At 40.0% G+C, this 22,195-nt stretch overlaps 1 protein-coding gene across 1 annotated transcript; it reads right to left on the reverse strand.

The window, feature by feature from the left end:
* Positions 1-2,280: 2,280 nt before the first annotated feature.
* Positions 2,281-21,611, reverse strand: grxcr2 (glutaredoxin and cysteine rich domain containing 2; the record flags this gene model as incomplete). The annotated part of the gene is made up of 3 exons (XM_081390255.1): positions 2,281-2,454; positions 16,735-16,944; positions 21,291-21,611. The coding sequence occupies 3 exons, from the start codon at positions 21,609-21,611 to the stop codon at positions 2,281-2,283; spliced, it is 705 nt and encodes a 234-aa protein (XP_081246381.1).
* Positions 21,612-22,195: the final 584 nt, after the last annotated feature.

Below are 22,195 nucleotides of genomic sequence, written 5' to 3' on the forward strand. Positions count from 1 at the left end.
CTTCCCCAATACAGTAGGCAAATCATTTAGGCCAAAAATGAATATCTTCGTCAAGCCAAAATATTGCAATTTATTGACCAGACATTTCATTTGGATGTACCAGTTTTTGGTACATACTGTAGCATTAGTTCTTAGATAAGCTAAAAGGCAGTTCACAAGTAAAAATATGGATGGGACTACTTAATAGATTTTACCATATAGAGAACCTTAGTGGGATGTTGACCCCCTATCCTCCTATGAAGTCATTATCTGATTTTTTTTTTGATTTTTTTTTTTATAGCATTCACATAGAAAATTCAGACAGCAAATTAAAGATGTATATTTATAGCAAATAAAGCAAAAAAAGAATTTGACCATAGACTCCATAGACCAAAATGTACAGTATAAGCAACTTGCATGTTACCCTTTTTGCAACAGTAGAAGTAACATTCCTGTAATCTGAGCAGATTAAAGAAGCTCATTCTGCAAGATCCTATATAGTTTTATTCAGTGAAGTGGTGTGAAATCTGCCAATATGTGCGTTGCTTTTAAAACTGAAGGCTATAACCTTTATTGATTAGGGCTTTGTGCTGTGCAGCTTGAAAACTCTCTGAAAAACAAAAGCTCAAAGCTTTAAAGGAACACGCTGACTTTTTGAGACTTTAGCTTATTCACCGTATCCCCCAGAGTTAAATAAGTCCATACATACCCTTCTCATCTCCGTGCGAGCCGTAACTCTGTCTGAAGCACCCACCGCTAGCCTAGCTTAGCACAAATACTGGAGGTAAACAGCTCCAGCTAGCATACTGCTCCCAATAAGAGACAAAATAACACCAACATTTTCCTATTTACATGTTGTGATTTGTATAGTCACAGCGTGTACAAATAACAAGGTCACATGAGGCACAGCCATCTTCTAACCGTATACATACTGGGAACTATATTCTCGAAGGCGAAGCACCGCTACTTGGGCGGAGTGATTTGCTGATGAGAAGTGTCTGTATGGACTTATCTAACTCGGGGGGATACGGTGAATAAGCTAAAGTCTCAAAAAGTCTGCTTGTTCCTTTAAGAATTATTTTAGCAATAAGGAACAATAATGCTTGAGTCATGTACATTATTGTATGTTCATTTAATTTTTATTTGCATACCAAGGGATCTGACGAGACAATAGTTAAACTAGTGTTTAGGAGTGGCTGAAATAAAGTTTCACGTATTAATGCATGACAAATCATAGATATACGTATTTAGGCACGGCTAACTGTCAAGTCAAGTCACATTTATTTATATAGTGCTTTTTACAATACAGATTGTGTCAAAGCATCTTTACAGAGATAACAGAAAAATAATGCAACAAAGTTTGTTTCCAGATGAAAATAGCGTCACAGTCAAGTTATTACGTAAAAAAAGTGATTAATTTAGTTAATTTATATTTATATAGCCTCTCTGGAGAAAATTGTGATGTCAGCATCCAGCTCAGTTCAGTTCTCATATAATGGTGTCAATGCAGGCAGATCAATAATATTGTTGAAAATTAAATTAAATGTTAAATTTCATGTATAAAATAAAGTGTCAACAATCTTTTGCAATGTTGACCTTTATACAACAACTAGGCCTTATACTAACTACAGTATGATCAAAATCTTTAACCCAACAATTCTGTCCTGCATGTGGTCATGACTCTCCCAGTTATGTTTCTGCTTTCAATTCAATTCACATTTATTGTATATTTAATGTATAGTGCTTTTCACAATACATATTGTTTCAAAGCAGCTTTACAGAAAATGCATGTCTACATTATAATTTAGAGTGATCTGTTATCAGAGGTGACTGCGTCCAAGTTATGTATTTCAGAAATGTACATACAAATCACACAATAAGCTAATAATGTATAAATTAAAAAATATATATTAATTTAAGGCAGAAACAATAAGCGCGTAATGCAATGAATACATGTTTCGTACCATTTAGTAGTTTTGGGTGATTCTTTAATAAGGGGAACTTTTGACGGATTTGATAATGACAATTAATAAAGCCACTGTTTGATCATGATGAGATCATTTGAATATAAAATGACATTTTTGACATTTCAAACTGTCACTCTGCTGTTTGGCTATCATTTCCATCAATAAAATGTCTATTTGTATTTACTTATCGAGGAAATTGATTTGTTTGGGTAACACTACAATAAGGTTCCCTTTATTAACATTAGTTATCTACATTAGTAATCCAAAATACACTTTGGTTCACACCTCAAAGGGTCTGATGTGCATCCGACACAGCTTGGCGTCAGTAGATGTGTTAGTGAGTGCAGGACTGGCACCGCTCTTGGCCGTGGGGGTTGCACGCTGGACAGCGCAGCTCTCTGATTGACTCATTGAAGCGGTTGGCCAGCATGGACAGTTTGCTTCCATGACAGAGGGAGCACGGCGCACAACCTGAACCTCCACACTGTCCACATGAGCCTGATTCCTGCTGCACAAACAAAACAAGTAAACGAACTGCAAGCAAAATGATAAAGCCAAGTGCACACTACATTACAAGCTTGCAGCTTGTTGCTCTTTCATGTTTTAAAGGTAAAGTTCACACAAATGTGTATATTTTGTACATCATTTTCTAATGTGCATGTATTTCCTTCTTCTGCAAAAAAACACAAAAGAAAATGTTTTGAATATCCCCAGGGCCCAAACAATAGCATTTTCATTGAGGCCTTTTTCAAAATACCTTCTTTTGTGAAAGTCACACAGGTTCAGAAAGAATTGTTCATTTTGTGTGAACTATGAATTCTTGTGAAAAAGCCTTGGGCTTAATTGTACTGAATGTGCACTTTTAGTTTAAAGCAATGTATTTGCAAATAAAAGAAATAAAAGACAATTAGATTCCACTTTATTTCGTTAGTCCACTTTGGACATACTAACTATAAGTAACTGTGAAACTACATGTCAATTAACTCTCATTAGAGTATTAGTAGACTGTAGTAGACTTTCAGTAGACTGTTAGGTGCTAGGGTTCTTGTTAGGAGAATAAGTTGACTTTTAGTTGGCCAAGTTACTTATAGTCAGTAAAATATCTGTTGGGGGAGCATCAAAATAAAGTGTTGGCAGATATTAAGCAGACAGTCTACTAATACTCTAATGACAGCAAGTTGGCATGTAGCTGCAGAGTTACTTATAGTTATAGTGCAGCAGATTAATGGCATATTTCAAGAGAATCGTTCAAATTGGTATAGAAGCATGAAATTTGGCACAGATACTCTCTAAGGGTCACTCTTTGGGAAAAAGGCGCTGGCCATTGTAACGCTTTGACCAGGATAGCTCTCACAAAGTCAATAGAAGGAAGAGTTTAGAGGCGTAAAGGCTGTATGACGCACATTTAATGGCAGGTAACACAGGCAACGCGATCCTCTCACACATGAGAGATTACTCTTTCTTAGCGTCACAAAATAAAACTAACAAAACAAAAGTATAGAAAGATAGTAGAGCACGCTTAGCATCTACGGTGGATCTCACTTACACTCAACTCAACAACGTCATCACGCATAGCACACGTCATGAATGACGTGATCAGTCTCTTAAAGGGGCACACCGCACAATCATGTAAATACACAGTTTCGTTTGTTACAGATTCCCCCCGGAAAGAAAAAGGCTGTCCCCAGCCGTACACAACATAAGGACAACATACATCCAGTCCCATACATGGAAACATGGAAAACCCATTAACCAAACTATGTTTCACATACAGAAGCCAATAACTGGCATACATGTCAGTATGAGCTACACATTACACTGTATGCACTACAAAGACATCTCAAAAACAAAAGCCTGTGAAAACCAAGCCATGTGTACAAAATACAACTTCTTGTTTTTCTTTTTAACATAACGTATGAAAACTCAAGAACCAAAACAAAATGTACAAGTTCTTATTCTCTTGTCAGAAAATAATATCCCAGAAGAACATTTAAACACAGATGTTTAAACCAATAAACTCAACATCACTTCAGGTCTAATCTGTCGGTATGATACTCATTAGTCCATCCACTATCTGACCAACCTGACGTGATTCTAGGGGCCAACCTAGGTCTGAGATTGTAACGAGGGCCCTGAGGGACAAAGTCAAAGTCAGGGAGGTCTGTACTACCAGTAGACACGTCAATGTCAGCGTCAGAGATGTGAGTACAACTTGTGTATTCCCTGGTCATGTCATGAGCATTTTCAGTGAAACCGGCACGATCAACAATAGTCTTATCAGGCAGAGCAGCGCATGTCTCCTGAGATATATCTCCATTCAACTGTGTTGTTTCCAGACAGTCCTCAAATGCATCATAGGGCGTTTCAGACGCATCCTGAGGCACACTCATCATATTGCTGCCGCACGAGTTCCAAGTGTGAAAAGGCTGCATATTGACCACATGAAAGACTCCAGCATCCTCACCAGTGTCCAACTTCGCAAGTCTATAGTTCACACTAGACAAGACTTGAGTGACACGATATGGACCAGAGTACAGGGCGGCTAGTTTAGCAGTAAAGTTGGCCAAAGCATCCGATTTAGGATGAGTCCTCACTCTGACAAGGTCACCAGTGTTATAAGTAGCAGATCGGCGTCTTCTATCATAGTACAGCTTTCTTTTGTCATGACTGGCTTCCAGAGCTGCCTTAGCATGATCATGTGCTTCTCGCAGTGACAACCTCAAACGCTCAGAGTATGGGACTTCAGTCTCCTCCATCCCATCCCAGACAGGCTGAGTGACCAGATCCAGAGAAGTGTCCAACTCCCTCCCATACAACATCATAGACGGTGTTTGACCCGTGCTTTCATGTGGCGCAGTTCGTAGTGCAAAGCAGATTTGTGGGATATATCGGTCCCAGGAGGTGTGTTTTTCATCCACGTACGCTCGAATGGCCGTCTTGAGAGTACGGTTAACCCTCTCTGTTGCATTCGTCTGTGGGTGATACGCAGTTGTTAACCGATGTTCAGTTCCCAGGGCAGTAAGCATCTGTCCAAACAGCTCACTCACAAAAGGGGAACCTCTGTCTGAAATTAAGTAAGTGGGGGCCCCATGACGGGAAAAAAATTCACTCAGCAGTTTGCCGGCTGCCACATGAGCTGTGGCTTCTCTTACTGCCACGATCTCAACCCACTTCGAAAAGTAGTCGACAAATACCAAGATGTGAGCATTTCCCCTGGAGGTACGCGGCAAAGGGCCCACAAAATCAACACCAACATACTCCCAAGGTTTCTGAGGCCGAATTGGGACCATTAGACCGGCAGGCTTCCTTTGGCTTGGTTTTGTCAGTTGGCAAACTGTGCAAGAGGTCACATATTTCTTTATCTCAGATGCCATTTTAGGCCAGAAAAACCTGAGTCTCAGTCGGGCTAAGGTCTTGGTTATTCCCAGGTGACCCGCAGTTGGATGATCGTGATAATACCTCAGCAAGGTACCTTTGAGAGACTCAGGAGCATACAGCTTTAATCCTTTCAAAGGATGGATACCGCAAGCAGGTTTGGGGTCGTTGAAATACAATAGACCATCTTGTATGCAATACTGAGAGCATCCCTCAACTTCACCCTCCTGTTGGAGCGCGGCCTCCATTTTACGGAGAAGATCACCCGTACCTGGATCATCGAGCTGAAGTTGTCTGACATGAGAACGGTCCGTGAGAGTCACAGAAGAAAGCATACGGAGGTCAAGACCACCAATCACAGCGTACTCGGGAAGTATGTCCATTGGCGGCGACTCAACCGTTAGGGGATTCCTCGACAGCGCATCAGGCACCGTGTTTCTAGCACCAGGCTTGTGGACAATGTCAAAATCGAAGTCCTGAAGGCGGAGAGACCATCGAGCAAGACGGCCAGTGGGATTCGGGCGGGACATCAACCACTTAAGTCCACTGTGGTCAGTAAAGATCGTGACATGGAGACCCTCAACATAAGGCCTAAAGTGCTCCAGGGCCCAGATGACAGCAAGGCACTCTTTCTCGGGCGTGGAATAAGGTTTCTCAGCTTTATGCAGGGTCCGACTAGCGTATGCCACAGCCACATCTCTACCGTTCTGATCTCTCTGCATCAACGCAGCTCCAAGACCTGCGTCACAGGCATCAGCATGGATGAAGAACGGGAGAGTAAAGTCGGGGAAACTCAACACAGGTGCCGAAGTTAACTTTCCTTTAAGCAGGTCCATAGCCTCCTGGCAAGCCGTGTCCCAGACAAAAGGAACGTCGTTTTTTGTGAGGTTGAAGAGTGGCTCAGCAAGGCGAGCATAGTCTTGCATAAATCGACGATAATAGCCTGTCAAGCCCAGAAACTGCCTCACTTGCTTCACATTGACAGGTGGTTTAAAGTCCGTCACCGCCTTTACTTTGTCTTGTTCCGGCAGGATTCCACTTGGACAAACCCGATACCCCAAGAAGGTAAGCTCTTTGCGACAGAATTGGCATTTGGCTAGTTTAATGGTCAACCCGGCGGACTGAAGCCTTGAAAACACTTCCCTGAGATCCTCAAGATGTTGTTTGAAGGTGGGCGAAGCCACAACAATGTCGTCTAGGTAGACCGCACAGGACTTATATATAAGCCCAGCCAAGACGCTGTTCATGAGTCTCTGAAAGGTCGCCGGTGCATTGCACAGACCAAATGGAAGCACTCGGAACTGAAACAGCCCACAATGTGAGACAAAAGCAGTCTTCGGTTTTGAGCCTTCTGCCATGGAGACTTGCCAGTATCCCCGAGCAAGATCAATTGTGGTCAAAAATTTTCCTCGGGAAAGGAAGTCAAGGGACTCGTCGACTCTCGGCAATGGGTAAGAGTCCTTTGTGGTGAGCTGGTTTAACCCACGATAGTCCACGCAAAATCGTGGTTCACCACAAGGTTTCTGCACAATCACAACCGGGGCAGCCCAAGGACCAGCCGCAGGTTCAATGATTCCTTCATGCAACATTTTCCTTATTTGGTCCTCGATCAATCGTTTTTTAGCTGGAGAAGTTCGATAAGGGGGAAGGTGAACTGGTTTGGCATTTCCTGTCTCTATGGAGTGCTCTGCTAGAGTAGTACGTCCCAGGTGACCATCGAATAGGTCCGGAAAACTGTTCCTTTTCAGCAAAACTCAGACATGCATCTTCAATTTTTTCTTGAAGTGCTGAAGGTGGAATTTCCATGAACAACAAACTGTTATCCAACTCAAGCCCAGCTCCACCATCCAATTCCTCCATGAATAAAGGATTTTCACCCATGACGACAGTTCTAGATGGGACGTGAATCGTAATGGACGCACGCAACATGAAGTCCATTCCCAAGACTACTGTTGAGGGAAGGCGTGGGACAATAGCAAAACGGTGGTAAAAACGCTGTCCCATAAAGCCAAAAGCCAGCCATGTAAGCCCCACGGGCAGGCATGCACCACCGTCTGACAGTTGTATAGGGGAAGAGGTCCATGGTTGAATCTTAGCCTTCAATCGGTCATGATTTTGAACGATGTCTGCCTGCACTGCAGAAAGTGATGCGCCAGTGTCAAGTGTAGCATCCACCACCTGGCCACGTAGGTTAATTTGAACTCTTAATGGGGTGTTCCAACAGGACGGGGATGTGGGATCTTCCACATGACAAAGGACAGGTTGTGCAGGAACAGTCGGTTGAGGCGGATTCATCTTCTGGAGGGAGGATTGCCTCTGCGAATCATCCTCCCCCCTCTGTAGTTTCCCCTCTGTGCGACAAAAGGAATGTTTTCCCCTCCATTACTGCTTTCGCCGTTGTTTGTATCCTTTGCATCAGGATTCTGTCCTGAATGCACATCAGGGGACTCGCTTCGTTGTGAGCTCCTCCTGGGAATTGGGTTGCAATCTGGGCATGTGCGAGAAGTGAAGTCAGGACGTGAGCACTTGTAACAGTAAGTTCCTTTGTCAATTTTAGCTTTACTCTGCCCCGAGGTTGGGAAACAATTACTTGGTCCAAGAACCACATGGAGCTCATGAGCCCTCAGGAGGAGATCCATGACTGAGGAAACAGAGGTTCCATAGAGTGCAACTCTGTATTTCTCAAGAGCATGTTTAGAAATAAGGTCGATTTGCTCTTGCTCGGGTGGGGGGGTTTTCAGCTTCCTGAACTCACTTAGCATATGGGCCACAAAAGTAGGGAGGGGCTCTTCAGGACTCTGTATACGGTCTAGGATTCCCCTCATTATTTGTTCTTGACTGTTTGAGGGAAGGAAGACTGTCCTGAAGAAATCACAGAACTGGGCCCATGTGACGACATGAGAGTCAAGGACTGTGAACCATTTTTTCGGTTCCTTTGCCAAAAATCGAGTCAGCTCGAGGAGAATTTGGGCATCGGTTAAGTCAAGTGAGGTCCTGTAAACATTGACTGACTGGAGCCAGTCCTCTGGGCTTACACGTCCATCTCCTGCAAATACAGGTGGCTCAAGCCTTGACTGGTGCAGTACGGATGCAAGGATTCTACTAGTATTACTCACATCAGAAGAATTAGCCTGTGGTGAGAATGTCACATTTCTGAGAGAAACATTATCAGTAGATGTACCTTGTAGTGGCACCTGGCTTGGTGAAACACGGGTGTGTGGCGTAGAACTGGACATAGGAGGCAGCTGGTCGTGTGGCGCTGCAAGGGTGTCCACATTCTGAGGTCCAAACCTTCTTAATATGCTCTGCTGCAACTGGAGAGAGTCATTTAGACACTGTTGTAGCACCGATACTTCAGCTTGTAGAAGTTCCACTTGAGTCTCCAGACTCACTGCAGCAGGCTGCGCTGACTTTTGTCTCCGCCTGGGAACAGAGTCTGGCAATGAGTAGGTCAAGTCAGTCTTAAAGTCTGGGTAGTAAGCCATCACAGTAACTGTGCATTCACATAACCAGCGGTACAACAACTGTAAAATTCACAATGTAACCCAGAAAAATAAATTGACATTAAAATACACACCATCAGATGAAGCTTAAAAAAAAATCAATAATCCAACATTTAGACTATGAAATAGCAAATGTCACCAAAAACATACAGATTTACTCCCTTTTATGTGAGTTCAGTTATTATATTGTCCACCATCAGTATACCCAGAGCAAAGGAACACGCTTTTTCAAAGTGAAAGTAATGTTCTCAAAGTCACTTGATCATCCAAATGTGTGCAAAACGTTAGAAATCGCCCCGTTCGCACAAGCAGTTCAGTTCACAATGAATTAGGAAAGAAAAACTTCCAAAAACTGTTCCAAAAAAAGTTTGTTTCTTCCGTGCTCACAAATTCAGTTCAGACAAAAAAAATTGTTTTTGTTGTCCGTTTGTGCACAAAGTACATTCAAGTTCCAAGCACGCAAAGCAAAAAAAATTATACCCGTGCTGCAATATCACAGAAAGGTAAAGATCCAAATGTCAGTCCGCGTTTGAAAACAGTGAGGAAAAAGTTGGATCATTTCCAAAAATGATGGGGAAAAAAAAATTATAATCCTCCGTTCCCAATCGATCCACTTCACTCAGTCCTTTACCATCGGCCAAAAAAAAAAAAATATATATATATATATATTAAAAAAACCTGACTTAGCGCACAGTCTAAATTTATCAAATTAATCAGCTGTCATTGCACGCGGTCCACGCACACGTGTCGCCCAGCGTTAGCAAGCTAATCTCACCAGTCTCTGCAAAGATCTCCACACACGATCGGAGTTGTAAATTATCAGGTTCCCAGTAGATGACGGATCCAGATTCAAGTTGTTCGGGCGCCAATTGTAACGCTTTGACCAGGATAGCTCTCACAAAGTCAATAGAAGGAAGAGTTTAGAGGCGTAAAGGCTGTATGACGCACATTTAATGGCAGGTAACACAGGCAACGCGATCCTCTCACACATGAGAGATTACTCTTTCTTAGCGTCACAAAATAAAACTAACAAAACAAAAGTATAGAAAGATAGTAGAGCACGCTTAGCATCTACGGTGGATCTCACTTACACTCAACTCAACAACGTCATCACGCATAGCACACGTCATGAATGACGTGATCAGTCTCTTAAAGGGGCACACCGCACAATCATGTAAATACACAGTTTCGTTCGTTACACCATCCAAAAATTCAACATGGCGGCCATTTTTTCAAGATGGCCGCTATTTCTGTCAAATGCTCATTATGTCAATTGTTCAAACAGTGATGTAGGCATAACATTTTGTGAAAATACTCTCTTCAGAATGTTTTTTTTTGGAAAACGGTGCTTGTCCCTCAAAAATTCAAGATGGCAACCATTTTTCAAGATGGCCGCCATTTTTCAAGATTGCCGCCATTTTTCTTGAATCCTTCATTTTTTTTTTAAATGGTGATGCTATCATGAAATTTGGTAAAAAATATTCTTAAAGGAACATTATCATGGAAAAAGATGTGTGCCACTCAAAAATTCAAGATGGCGACCATTTTCAAGATGGCCACCATTTCTGTCAGAGCTCAATTTAATGTGTTAAGGAAGGTTTTGTTTAATAGAGTGAACGTCATTACACAACCAGGGCACACTGGTGACTTCACTGCTGTGGAACTCAGCATGGGATTCAGTGTCAGCTAATCTAGTTTTACTTTCACTGTAGTTCTTGACTAGTAGTAATAGTATAGCTAAGTTTAGTGTCCCTAAACCGCACCCGAATTGAGAGATTGTGCCAGCGTGGGAGAGCCGAGCCAAGGGTAAGCGGGGCAATACATGACTTGTTCATGTATGCTTACCTGGAAGGTGTACAGATCACACGGGACTTAAATGGCACTGGATGAATGATCGGGCTAGGTGTAGGTGACCCGTACCTAGTTGTATCCCATACCTGAATGTGTACTATGTTTATGATTGAGGTGGTAAAAGGATAACCCCTCGGCCTTAATCAGACAACAAACCTCCAAAATGGCAAATGAACATCCTATGTCAGCCAAGAGGCCAACTGATTGGATGAAATGTTGTCTTTGTCAGACAGACACAAAGGAACCCCTACAATCACCACCTACCCATCATGTTTCTCAACATGATGGCTATAAAATGATTGCCACCAACATTCCACTCTTTCACAAGATGAACAAAATGCCAATGACCCTGGACCTGGAACGACTGGATGAAGGTGGTGGTATAGAAGCTACTTTGAGAAGGAACCAAGCGAAGTATCACTACAATTGTTCGTGCCCAGAAGCAACAATCCGATGCTCAATGTAGTGAGACAGATGAAGGCCAAACAAAGCATCACAGAACCATGATGCAGAAAAGTCTAGATGATCAGGTTTGCTTTTTTTGTGATAACATATCTCCTGAATCTGACCTGTCAGGTAATGACACTGCAACTGAATGACAGACTACATGAATGTGCACAAACACTGAATGATGCTAAATTATTGTCTCAACTAAGTGGTGCTGATGCCATTGCACAGGAGCTGAAATACCATCATTTGTGTCTCATTCATCTTTACAACAGAGAGAAACTCCACCTCAGAAGGCTTGAGAAAGAGTCACAGAGTGAAATGATTCAACCAGCCATCTTTCTTGTGGCTCTTTCTGAACTGGTCACCTATATTGTTGAAACCAGTCTTAATTCTGATGGTCCTTCTGCCTTCCCTCTCGCAGATACAGTGGGGAGAACAAGTATTTGATACACTGCTGATTTTGCAGGTTTTCCCACTTACAAAGCATGTAGAAGTCTGTAATTTTTATCATAGGTACTCTTCAACTGTGAGTGACGGAATCTAAAACAAAAATCCAGAAAATCACATTGTATGATTTTTAAGTAATTAATTTGCATTTTATTGCAAGACATAAGTATTTGATACATCAGAAAAGCAGAACTTAATATTTGGTACAGAAACCTTTGTTTGCAATTACAGAGATCATACGTTTCCTGTAGTTCTTGACCAGGTTTGCACACACTGCAGCAGGGGTTCTGGCCCACTCCTCCATACAGACCTTCTCCAGATCCTGCAGGTGTCGGGGCTGTCGCTGGGCAATACGGACTTTCAGCTCCTCCAAAGATCTTCTATTGGGTTCAAGTCTGGAGACTGGCTAGGCCACTCCAGGACCTTGAGATGCTTCTTACGGAGCCACTCCTTAGTTGCCCTGGCTGTGTGTTTCGGGTCGTTGTCCTGCTGGAAGACCCAGCCACGACCCATCTTCAATGCTCTTACTAAGGGAAGGAGGTTGTTGGCCAAGATCTCGCAATACATGGCCCCATTCATCCTCCCCTCAATACGGTGCAGTTGGCCTGTCCCCTTTGCAGAAAAGCATCCCCAAAGAATGATGTTTCCACCTCCATGCTTCACGGTTGGGATGGTGTTCTTGGGGTTGTACTCATCCTTCTTCTTCCTCCAAACACGGCGAGTGGAGTTTAGACCAAAAAGCTCTATTTTTGTCTCATCAGACCACATGACCTTCTCCCATTCCTCCTCTGGATCATCCAGATGGTCATTGGCAAACTTCAGACGGGCCTGGACATGCTTCGGCTTGAGCAGGGGGACCTTGCGTGCACTGCAGGATTTTAATCCATGACGGCGTAGTGTGTTACTACTAATGGTTTTCTTTGAGACTGTCGTCCCTGCTCTCTTCAGGTCATTGACCAGGTTCTGCCGTGTAGTTCTGGGCTGATCCCTCACCTTCCTCATGATCATTGATGCCCCACGAGGTGAGATTTTGCATGGTGTCCCAGATGGAGGGAGATTGACCGTCATCTTGAACTTCTTCCATTTTCTAATAATTTCACCAACAGTTGTTGCCTTCTCACCAAGCTGCTTGCCTATTGTCCTGTAGCCCATCCCAGCCTTGAGCAGGTCTACAATTTTATCCCTGATGTCCTTACAAAGCTCTCTGGTCTTGGACATTGTGGAGAGGTTAGAGTCTGTTTGATTGAGTGTGTGTACAGGTATACAGGTAACGAGTTCAAACAGGTGCCGTTAATACAGGTAATGAGTGGAGAACCGGAGGGCTTCTTAAAGAAAAACTAACAGGTCTGTGAGAGTCGGAATTCTTACTGGTTGGTAGGTAATCAAATACTTATGTCATGCAATAAAATGCAAATTAATTATTTAAAAATCATACAATGTGATTTTCTGGATTTCCGTCTCTCACAGTTGAAGTGTACCTATGATAAAAATTACAGACCTCTACATGCTTTGTAAGTATGAAAACCTTCAAAATCAGCAGTGTATCCAATACTTGTTCTCCCCACTGTATGTGCAACCTGTACCAGTAGCGTATCCTTTTTTCTAACAGTGGGCCTTCCTCTCTGTGGACTATACCTTGCCGTGGTGGAGAGATTTGTGTATGAACTCCATTGAACCTGAGAGCTATGCCGGCGGGGATTTTATATCCCTGGCAAGTTTAACTAAGCTGGACAGGTCAAAGAAGAGGAGGCAGACAAAGCAGACATTATAACTATTTGACAGAAATGGTGGCCATCTTGAAAATGGTGGCCATCCTGAATTTTTGAGTGGCACATACCTTTTTCCAAAAGAGTGTTCCTTGAAGAGTATTTCTGCCTAATTGTATGCTTGCATCACCATTTTAACAATTTAAATAATTAAGGCGAGACACTACGGGTGAATAGGGTAAAAATAAAAAAACTAGCAGATATCACCATGAAACTTTCCCAGTTGATTACCTACATTAAGATGAGAAAAAAATGTATAAAAGTTTTCTGTAATTTAATGTTTAAATTAGCAAATTAGGCAATATCTAATTAAATATGCGCTAATTTGTATATATTTAAAAAAACGAAATCTGAATATTGGATGAAGCCAGATTAAAAATTATTTTTTCATTGTGTTCACATATTAGATGGGGAAAAAATACAGAGGCATTTATGGATATCTACTTTTGTTATCCTGTAAATCATAATATACTGTCAATAGCCTTAAAAATTATTTTCGCCATGTTTTTTGGAATAAAATGTTATATAAATCAGGCTAGGAATAATATATTTACAGATCCCTCTGTAAATGTCTTCATAATATAACTAGGTACAAGACTAGAAAGATTGGTGTATATAGGTGCTACTGAAGTGGAGATTTCAGACTTGGAGTATGAGAGAAAGGTCATTTTGAGAAAACGGGCTTTAAAGATTTATCATCAGCCAATGAGATCGCGCATTCAGCCCTTTTACTTTTGCGATTGGTTGCTGATAAAAAGGAAATTACCATATTTGGATCCGACAGCATTGTACAGTGAAGAGAGAGCTTTCCAGCGGTGCCTGTGAAGACAGAGAGCAGACAGAGATCGCGGATCGGCGGGAAGATTTACAACGACAACTTTTGTTGAATTTACGTGAAATCTACAGACGCAAACAGACAAAGTGTAGTAAAATAATGTCTAAATGTGTTTTTTGGACTTTTTTCACCACAGTCTGAAAGAAGACATGTTATTGAAGACAAATATCCAAAAATCTCAAAATTGACCAGTAAAAAAAAAAAACTATGTTTTTGCCTGCCATGTCTCACCTTAATATTCGACAGGAACAGTGGCCATCTTTAAAAATGGCGGCCATCTTGAATTTTTGAGGGACAAGCATCTTTTTCTATTAACATGTCCTTTAGAGAGTATATTTGTATCAAATTTTATGCTTGGATCACTGTTTGAATAATTGATATAATAAGCATTGAATAGCAATGGCGGCCATTTTGAAAAATGGCCGCCATATTTAATTTTTGAGTGGCCAACGCCTTTTTCCAAAATAGTGGCCCTTAGAGAGTATCTGTGCCAAATTTCATGCTTCTATACCAAAGTGAACGATTTTTTTTACTAATCTGCTGCACTATTAGTAGAATGTCTAAAGTGGACTATCGAAATAAAGTGTTACCGGCAATTAAAGTGCGCTTAGATATATTTAACTTTTATTTTTACGTTTCTTGACACACTTAAAGGCACAGTATGTAAGTTTCGCCAGTAGAGGTCACTTTTTCAAAACAATAACAAAGGTGTGGTTTGATGATGCAGTGAATGACATGTTGCTGTTTTAATTATACTTATTATATGCCGCAGTCGGCCATGCTGTACCTTTTACTTTGTTGTTTATGCATATATTATGATTAAAGTTAGTTGTAAACTCGTATTTATTTTTTTGTAATGAAATACCCAGTGCTGAGTTACTACTGATACAAGTCATTTTATCTGACAAATTTAAATTGTGGGGTAATGCAGCACTGTTTTACTAAAATCCCACTAAGGGGCTGTTTACACGACACCATTTTCAACTAAAAACGTACAACTTTTTATGCGTTTTGGCCATTCGTTTACACGACAACAGCGTTTTGGGTGGCTGAAAACACAAACTTTTGAAAACGGGTTTCAAAGTGCAAGTTTTTGAAATCAGTCTCCGTGTAATCAACAAAAAATGCGGATTACGTGTTTAGTCTATAGTGTTTCATTTCCATCTAATGGCCTGGCAGCAGAATACAGCGTTTTTAGTCGTTTTGCGGATCCATGTGAATGGGGATCGTTTTGACAATGGTGTTGTCTGTACGCGGAAAACTCAAAGGAGAAACTGCTCAGTTTTACGTACTGTAAACACACCCTTAATCATACTAAAATACGTTTAAGTGTGTTGAAATTTATGTTATAATGTTGTGCGTTCTTTTGGTGGCTGGTATGAGATACTTGTTGCACATAACAGTAAGTTAGGTCAATATTAAAATATCATATTAATAAAAGCTGGATGACTTGTGTTGCTAAATGCCATGCAACTAATTTTAAAATATATTGTTTGGTGGAGAAAATGCTGTATTACTGTTCCTACAAATGAAGCTCTTTCTGATTATGCTGTATTGGCCACTTGACAAAATAGTGTTGTCTCTGAGGTACAAACACGTTACTCGCAGTAAATCAAGAAAACAAAACATTCACAGACTAACCGTGTTGAGCTACAGTATATAACAATGATCTGTTGATAAAGGTATCCAAACAGTAGCTCACCTGTTTAATAAACCGCATCATATACTTTGGTGTTCCCATGGTAAACCAGATATTGAGGGTAACGCGGATATGATGTCATTGACAGGCGACGCAATGACACGGGCGTTACACTGGTTAAAATAGCTGATTTCTCTGGATATGGATGTTGGAAACATTAGGCTATGGATAATGTAAGTACACAAGTCAACAAAATATATAACACTGTTCTTGTGGTTTGTGGATGTTTTTATCCAAAAATCTTACATATTGTGCCTTTAAAAATTGCACATTGTAATTATATCATATTACTGGTTTTACTTTAAAGTTAATAATAATCATTTGCCAGATTATAAAGATAAAACACCTATTTTTATGTGCCTTAGTATTAGACTACATTTGGATAGACAGAACAGAAAGATCGAGTAGACTGAAAGATTTATGAAAGCGAAATGTACAAGGATTTATGCCATGGTTCATTATTTTCAATGGTGTTTCAAAAAAGAGTCATCATTAATGATGAATTGTGTTTCAGCAGCAGATAGCATTCTGCAAATGTCTTAAGCATTGCTTTGTGAATGTGAATGTTATGAGTTATAAAAGTACAATGCTGCTCTGAGCAACTACAAACATATACTGCAGCCACTGTTGCAAACTACAGATCAATGAAACAATGGTCTGGTCAGACAGTGGTCTATGCCATATGATTTTAACACTTTATTCAGACTCTGTGGGACAATCAAAATAGCTACTATAATAACATGTTGCCATCATGTGGGATGTTTTGTCCCCAAGTTGAAATAAAGTAATGGAATACCTCTTCTCAATGTGTCGAATGATTTGAGATATCATCACAGTCTACTAAACTTCAGACAGTGGATACCTTTTGTTCAGTCATTACATCTGGTTCCTCTGCATGGGGACGTGCTGTTCTATGTCTCCCTTTGCTCCTGGACTCCCGTCCAGGTGAACTTTCTTTTCGGTCCTGACTCCGGTGAGGACTCCTTCCAGACTCTCTCTTTCTCTGAGGAGCTCGGATAATCTTCAGGTTGCTGGTGTAGATAATAATCTTTCCAAAATCTAATACGGGTGCCTGTAAAAATAAACACAGAATCACTAAGCAGAAGATTTCAAAAAGTACCATTTAAATAACTTGGTACTTATATTATTCAGTACCAAACTACCATGGTATTAACATTGTTCCCTCAAGTTTTTGGAACAGCACCACCATCTGGTCAAAATGAAATAGAAAGAAAATACTATTTTAATGAAACTTAATAGAGTCTTTATAGAGTCCTTTTGTCATATAGAAAACAATGATACCAATGATGCCATATTGGGTCCAACTTGCTATCCGCCATGTTGATTTTTTTCACTCCTCCTAGACCGTTGGTCCTATTTTCAGATCATATTCAGAACATGCCAGCAAAAAGTTATTAAAAGCTTTTTCATTAACCAAAACCGTTCTCTAATAACACATCAACAAATTTGATGGCATGGCACAAGGCTGATTCTGGGGCTGTAACTCTGCAATGCTTTGGCATATTGACACCGATTGGTCTAAAGTAATAAGCAAGTTAATCATACAGTGAATGGATTTGTGATTTTTCAGCCATTTTTACTAAAATCTAAACGTGTCTTTGATTAATTATTCTTGCAGTTTTTCTGAAGCTCCCAGCCATGCTTGCATGTCTCATTGTTCCTTTTTGTGCTTGGCCCTGTTAATTGCTGCTTGCAGCTATATTTTACTCTGGATCTATTTGACTTTAATAGACTTTTTAAAGTCAAGAGAAAAAGGAAACCACTGGGAGAGAGATGGGGAATAGGATTAGGACATGACGCAGGCCAGACTGAAACCTGCATCCCCTTGAGCCAACTGCCCTTTATGCGTCATGAGCCTGTGCTCTACCCACATGGCTGGCTTTATAAAATGTATTAGATTAAATGTTTGGGGATCACGTGATGAAAATATGATAAAGATCCTGTCAGTTTTTTTGACATGTTGATATGCAAGGGAAGATCTTTGGCAGTTTAGTCTTTCAACAGCATGTCACAGGTGACATTTCAATGAAAATGTAAGCTTTATAGAACTATGTAAAAAAATAAAAAATAAAAGAAGCAAATTAGCTTTCAATCTTACCTAAGGATCCACATTGTTTAGGTTTGTTCAGTCTATATATTTGAATGATGGTTCTTTTCTTTTTCAGATTTGAGGCAGAGAAACAATGGAAAGCTGAGAATGTCCGTGTGGAGGGGATGTAATTGCATGCCTATGTTTAGAAGCTGTGTTAGTGTGGGTCTATTATTGGATCTGGGAACTATGAATTAGTAACAGTGTGGCATAAAAACTGAGTGGCAGGAAAAGTTTTACAGCATTTATTTTTCAGTGCCAGAATCAAACTAACTAAACACAATGAGGAGGACAATAAGGAACCCTTACAAAACACACATTGTGTTTCGCCCACAACAATTGACCTTTTGCTAAACTTAGTTGGCCAGCTTAGTTACTGTTGCAAGATTTAAAGAATGTCCCATAGGAATAAAATGATTATTACTGTAAACAGGGCAATGTTCATCCTTACGTGGTCATAAAGTGGGAAATATATATATATATATATATATATATATATATATATATATATATATATATATATATATATATATATATATATATAATTAATATATACTATTCTTGGGCTGGAATGACATTGCAAGGAAAGCATCTATCAATTTTAAAGGTCCCATTCCATGGATTATTTTATTATTTTATAATGTTTCCTGGGGTGCCCTTATAATGTTAGCATGTTTTTTAGATCAAAAATTGTTATAATTTAGAAATAAAAGGCATATTTCCTAGCCTGATTTCATCCCCTGATTTGAACGCTCTGTTTGAAGGGGCGTGTCTGCTGAGAGACTTCAATGTAAACGCCCTCTGCTGTGATTGGCTGACATGCTTGCATATGAAATATCTGGCATTACATGTGGAACTATCTGGAAAACTTTTACTATTACAGCTATTATACGTTTTTACTATTACAGCTATCGGGATTAACAATTCGTGAGAAGTTTTTTTTAAGTATTTAGATCTATTCACACAAAAGGTTGCAGTGATGAGCATTGAGCAGATGACAGTCTGTTGATCGCGTGAAAAAAGATCTTATCATTGCAACGCAGTTTCTGCACTCACTAATGATTTCACCAATGCAAACATGAGGTATATAAATACATTAAGAGCTTCGTTGTGCAGTGTAACAGTGTCATTGATTTCATAACGAGTTTTGGCAAGTGTCCAGATAAACTCGCGCTGTGTGATTGACAGCTTGGGCGATTGGAAAGGGATTGTTCTTTGATCGATTTCTGTATATTAATCACAGTTTAAGTAAGATTATTTTCATCCTACTAAGAGAAACGATGTGAAGTTGATCGCTACTTCCATAGTAAATCACTACTTACCGCTTGCTGGAATATAGTTGAAATTGCCCCCTTCGTCAGTATGAAACGCTGAGAGAAGCCTGCTTAATATTATCCCAGGTTAGAAAAACAGTCCGTGGTGAAATGGACAGAGCAAACTAACAACTTCGAATTAAACTTTTGCGGTATCCGACTATAGATAAACATCAACCACGTCTGTTGACATTTCGCCATCAATACGCCTGTATTTCTGTGGGCGGAGGTTAGTCAAAACACGGTTTTAATGACGACATTAAAGAAGGAAGTAGAGGGGTGTAGTCCAATCCAGCCGTTCGATGTAGTCAACTTCTGTTAAATAAAATATCTCGCTTGGCATTGAACTTTGAGCTTTATAATTTTACAGATATTATTTATACTCTAACAACAACATTACACACTAACTAAAGTTTGAAACATGGGATCACGAAGAACGGGACCTTTAAAGAAACTGTGAAATTACGCAGTAACATAGTAACAAAGCAGCAGAGACTGAAAATGAGAATCAAGGCAGATTCTCATTACTTACCGTAGTGAATTGTAAAGAGAAAGGCCTAATTTGAAAGCAATGATAACATTAGTGAACGGAACATTTCCTCACATTCTTCCTACACATTTCCTTAGGGTACTCTTAAAGGTGCTGTATGTCATTTATTTTTTGACTGTACTAAAGTATAAACATACATCCATTATCCATTACCTGTTGTTCATTCTATATGTATTATGTGTATTATAGCACACCTATACCAGTTTTTCTTTTTTCTTTATATTTGCATCTTATTCACATATCTTTTTTTATTATTTTACTATCTTTGTACTGTTGTTGTCTCTGTTTACTGGAAGCTTCTTCTGTCACAAAACAAATTCCTTGTGTGTGCAAACATACTCAGCAATAAATCTCTTTCTGATTCTGATTCTGATAGTGTGTTTGCCGAGATTGAGGACACATGCTGACTGCTAAGTTCTAAGGGGGGATTTCTGTACATTTGTGTTCTAGAACTATCCAAACAGCCAGATAGCAGACAGACAGCAACAGTTGCTCAGTAATAACTGATTGGACACTGAGGTTTTGAGGATCTGGTTGGTTTATCCACCCTATTTTCCAACTTGGAAGTAAGCTATTTGTGTGGGACTTCTGATTCATTTGACACTATAGGGAAATAACGAGAAGAATAACAAACTGCATTGGTAAATGGACTGCATTTATATAGCGCTTTCACAGACCTATGGCCACCAAAGCGCTTTACATAGCCTCATATTCACCCACTCACACACCGACGGCGGTGTCAGCCATGCAAGGCGCCATCCAGCTCGTCGGGAGCAGCTGGGGTTAGGTGTCTTGCTCATGGACACCTCGACACTTGGTCAGGTGGAACCGGGGATTGAACCACCAACCTTTCGGTTTGTAGACAATCTACATGAACCACTGAGCCACTGCCGCCCAGATGTAAATGGTAAAACTATTTGCGCAAGAAACCAGTGTGTTTCAAGCAATATCAAGCAATATATAATACAAGCTGTGAAGACATTTTTACTATCAAAGTTAATGATATTTTAATACTACAAGATTATGGAAAACTAAGTAAGGTTTTCTTTTCAATAATTTATTTTTTTTCTTTATTATGACATCAGTACAGTATCTTGCTGGAATTTATTTACTTTATGCCTAACCTCAAAATAGCTAAGTGAACTTGAATACAGGAAAAAAAAAAAAAAATATATATATATATATATATATATATATATATATATATATATATATATATATATAATTTTTTTTTTTTTTTTTTTTTTTAAGGTTATGCGACTTCCAGTGCAATTACACAAATGATAATTACATTTATTTTATTGTTATTTTGGTTAGGGTTTGGTTTAGGGTCAGTTACTTGTAATTCTGCATAATTTACTGCTATTACTATGTACCATGTGTATCTATAGATCACTTTCAAATAAAGTCAAATAAATGTCTTTTTTTGTGCAGGGTGTTCTTACTTTATTATCCTGTGGAAGATCTCCACAGGCCAGGGAATTGTATCCCTTCACTCCTCGATAGACGTTTATCCTCTGAGCGATCAGGCCTGTCGGAGGGAAGAAACTCTGGTCCTGCATGTCTTCTAAGCCACACAGATGTCCCATCTCCATCTTGGTGTGCATGAAGCTGTGAGGGTACTGCTCCTCTGGACTATCCAGCTCCTGTCCATCTTCATACACATGCTTCAGGACCCGGCCGCTGTACGACGAGGCCAGCTTGAACCTCACCTTTTTGGGCTTGCCCTCAATCAAGGTGCCTGGTTGCTCATGGAGCTCCTCCATAGTCCCTCTCATATGAAATTCCCAACGGTCTTGTAAAGAACAGAAGGAAGAACTGTGGAAGATAAGTGTTGAGGAAAGGCTGGGGCAGTCCAGCTGCTTTCCATAGTCCAGATGAATTATTGAGCAGGGGATCTTGTGCACAACAGGAGAGCTGGAAATTGAGACCTAATGGTTTCATCAAATAATGATGGTTGAAGGAGAGAAGCAGGTGTGTCTAATTTGCTTATGCATCACCTATAATGAACGTCAATATGCATTTCATCTGAAACCTCTACTATTACAAATGTTGTAATGACTTTGTGGGTTCACTTTGAAATGTTTTCGTCAGTATAAAAATTTACACCGACAGTAAATCAATGAAAAGTAGGAAAAGTATTGAAGATTACCTACACTTTATGAAGTTATATTAATAACCTAATTAAAGCTTTTTTTAATGCCATTTGTTGGGGGGCAGACATACACAGACAGAACAGAAATCACACAAATATGACTTGTTTTCAAAGTTTTCAACTTTGGTTATGTTAATTACAGTTTTGTTGTATTTAGAATTAATTTACTTGATCAGTTTTGTTACTGTCATCCTA

This window comes from Scardinius erythrophthalmus (assembly GCF_964197995.2).
Source record: "Scardinius erythrophthalmus genome assembly, chromosome: 17".
Classification (NCBI taxonomy): Eukaryota; Metazoa; Chordata; class Actinopteri; order Cypriniformes; family Leuciscidae; genus Scardinius; species Scardinius erythrophthalmus.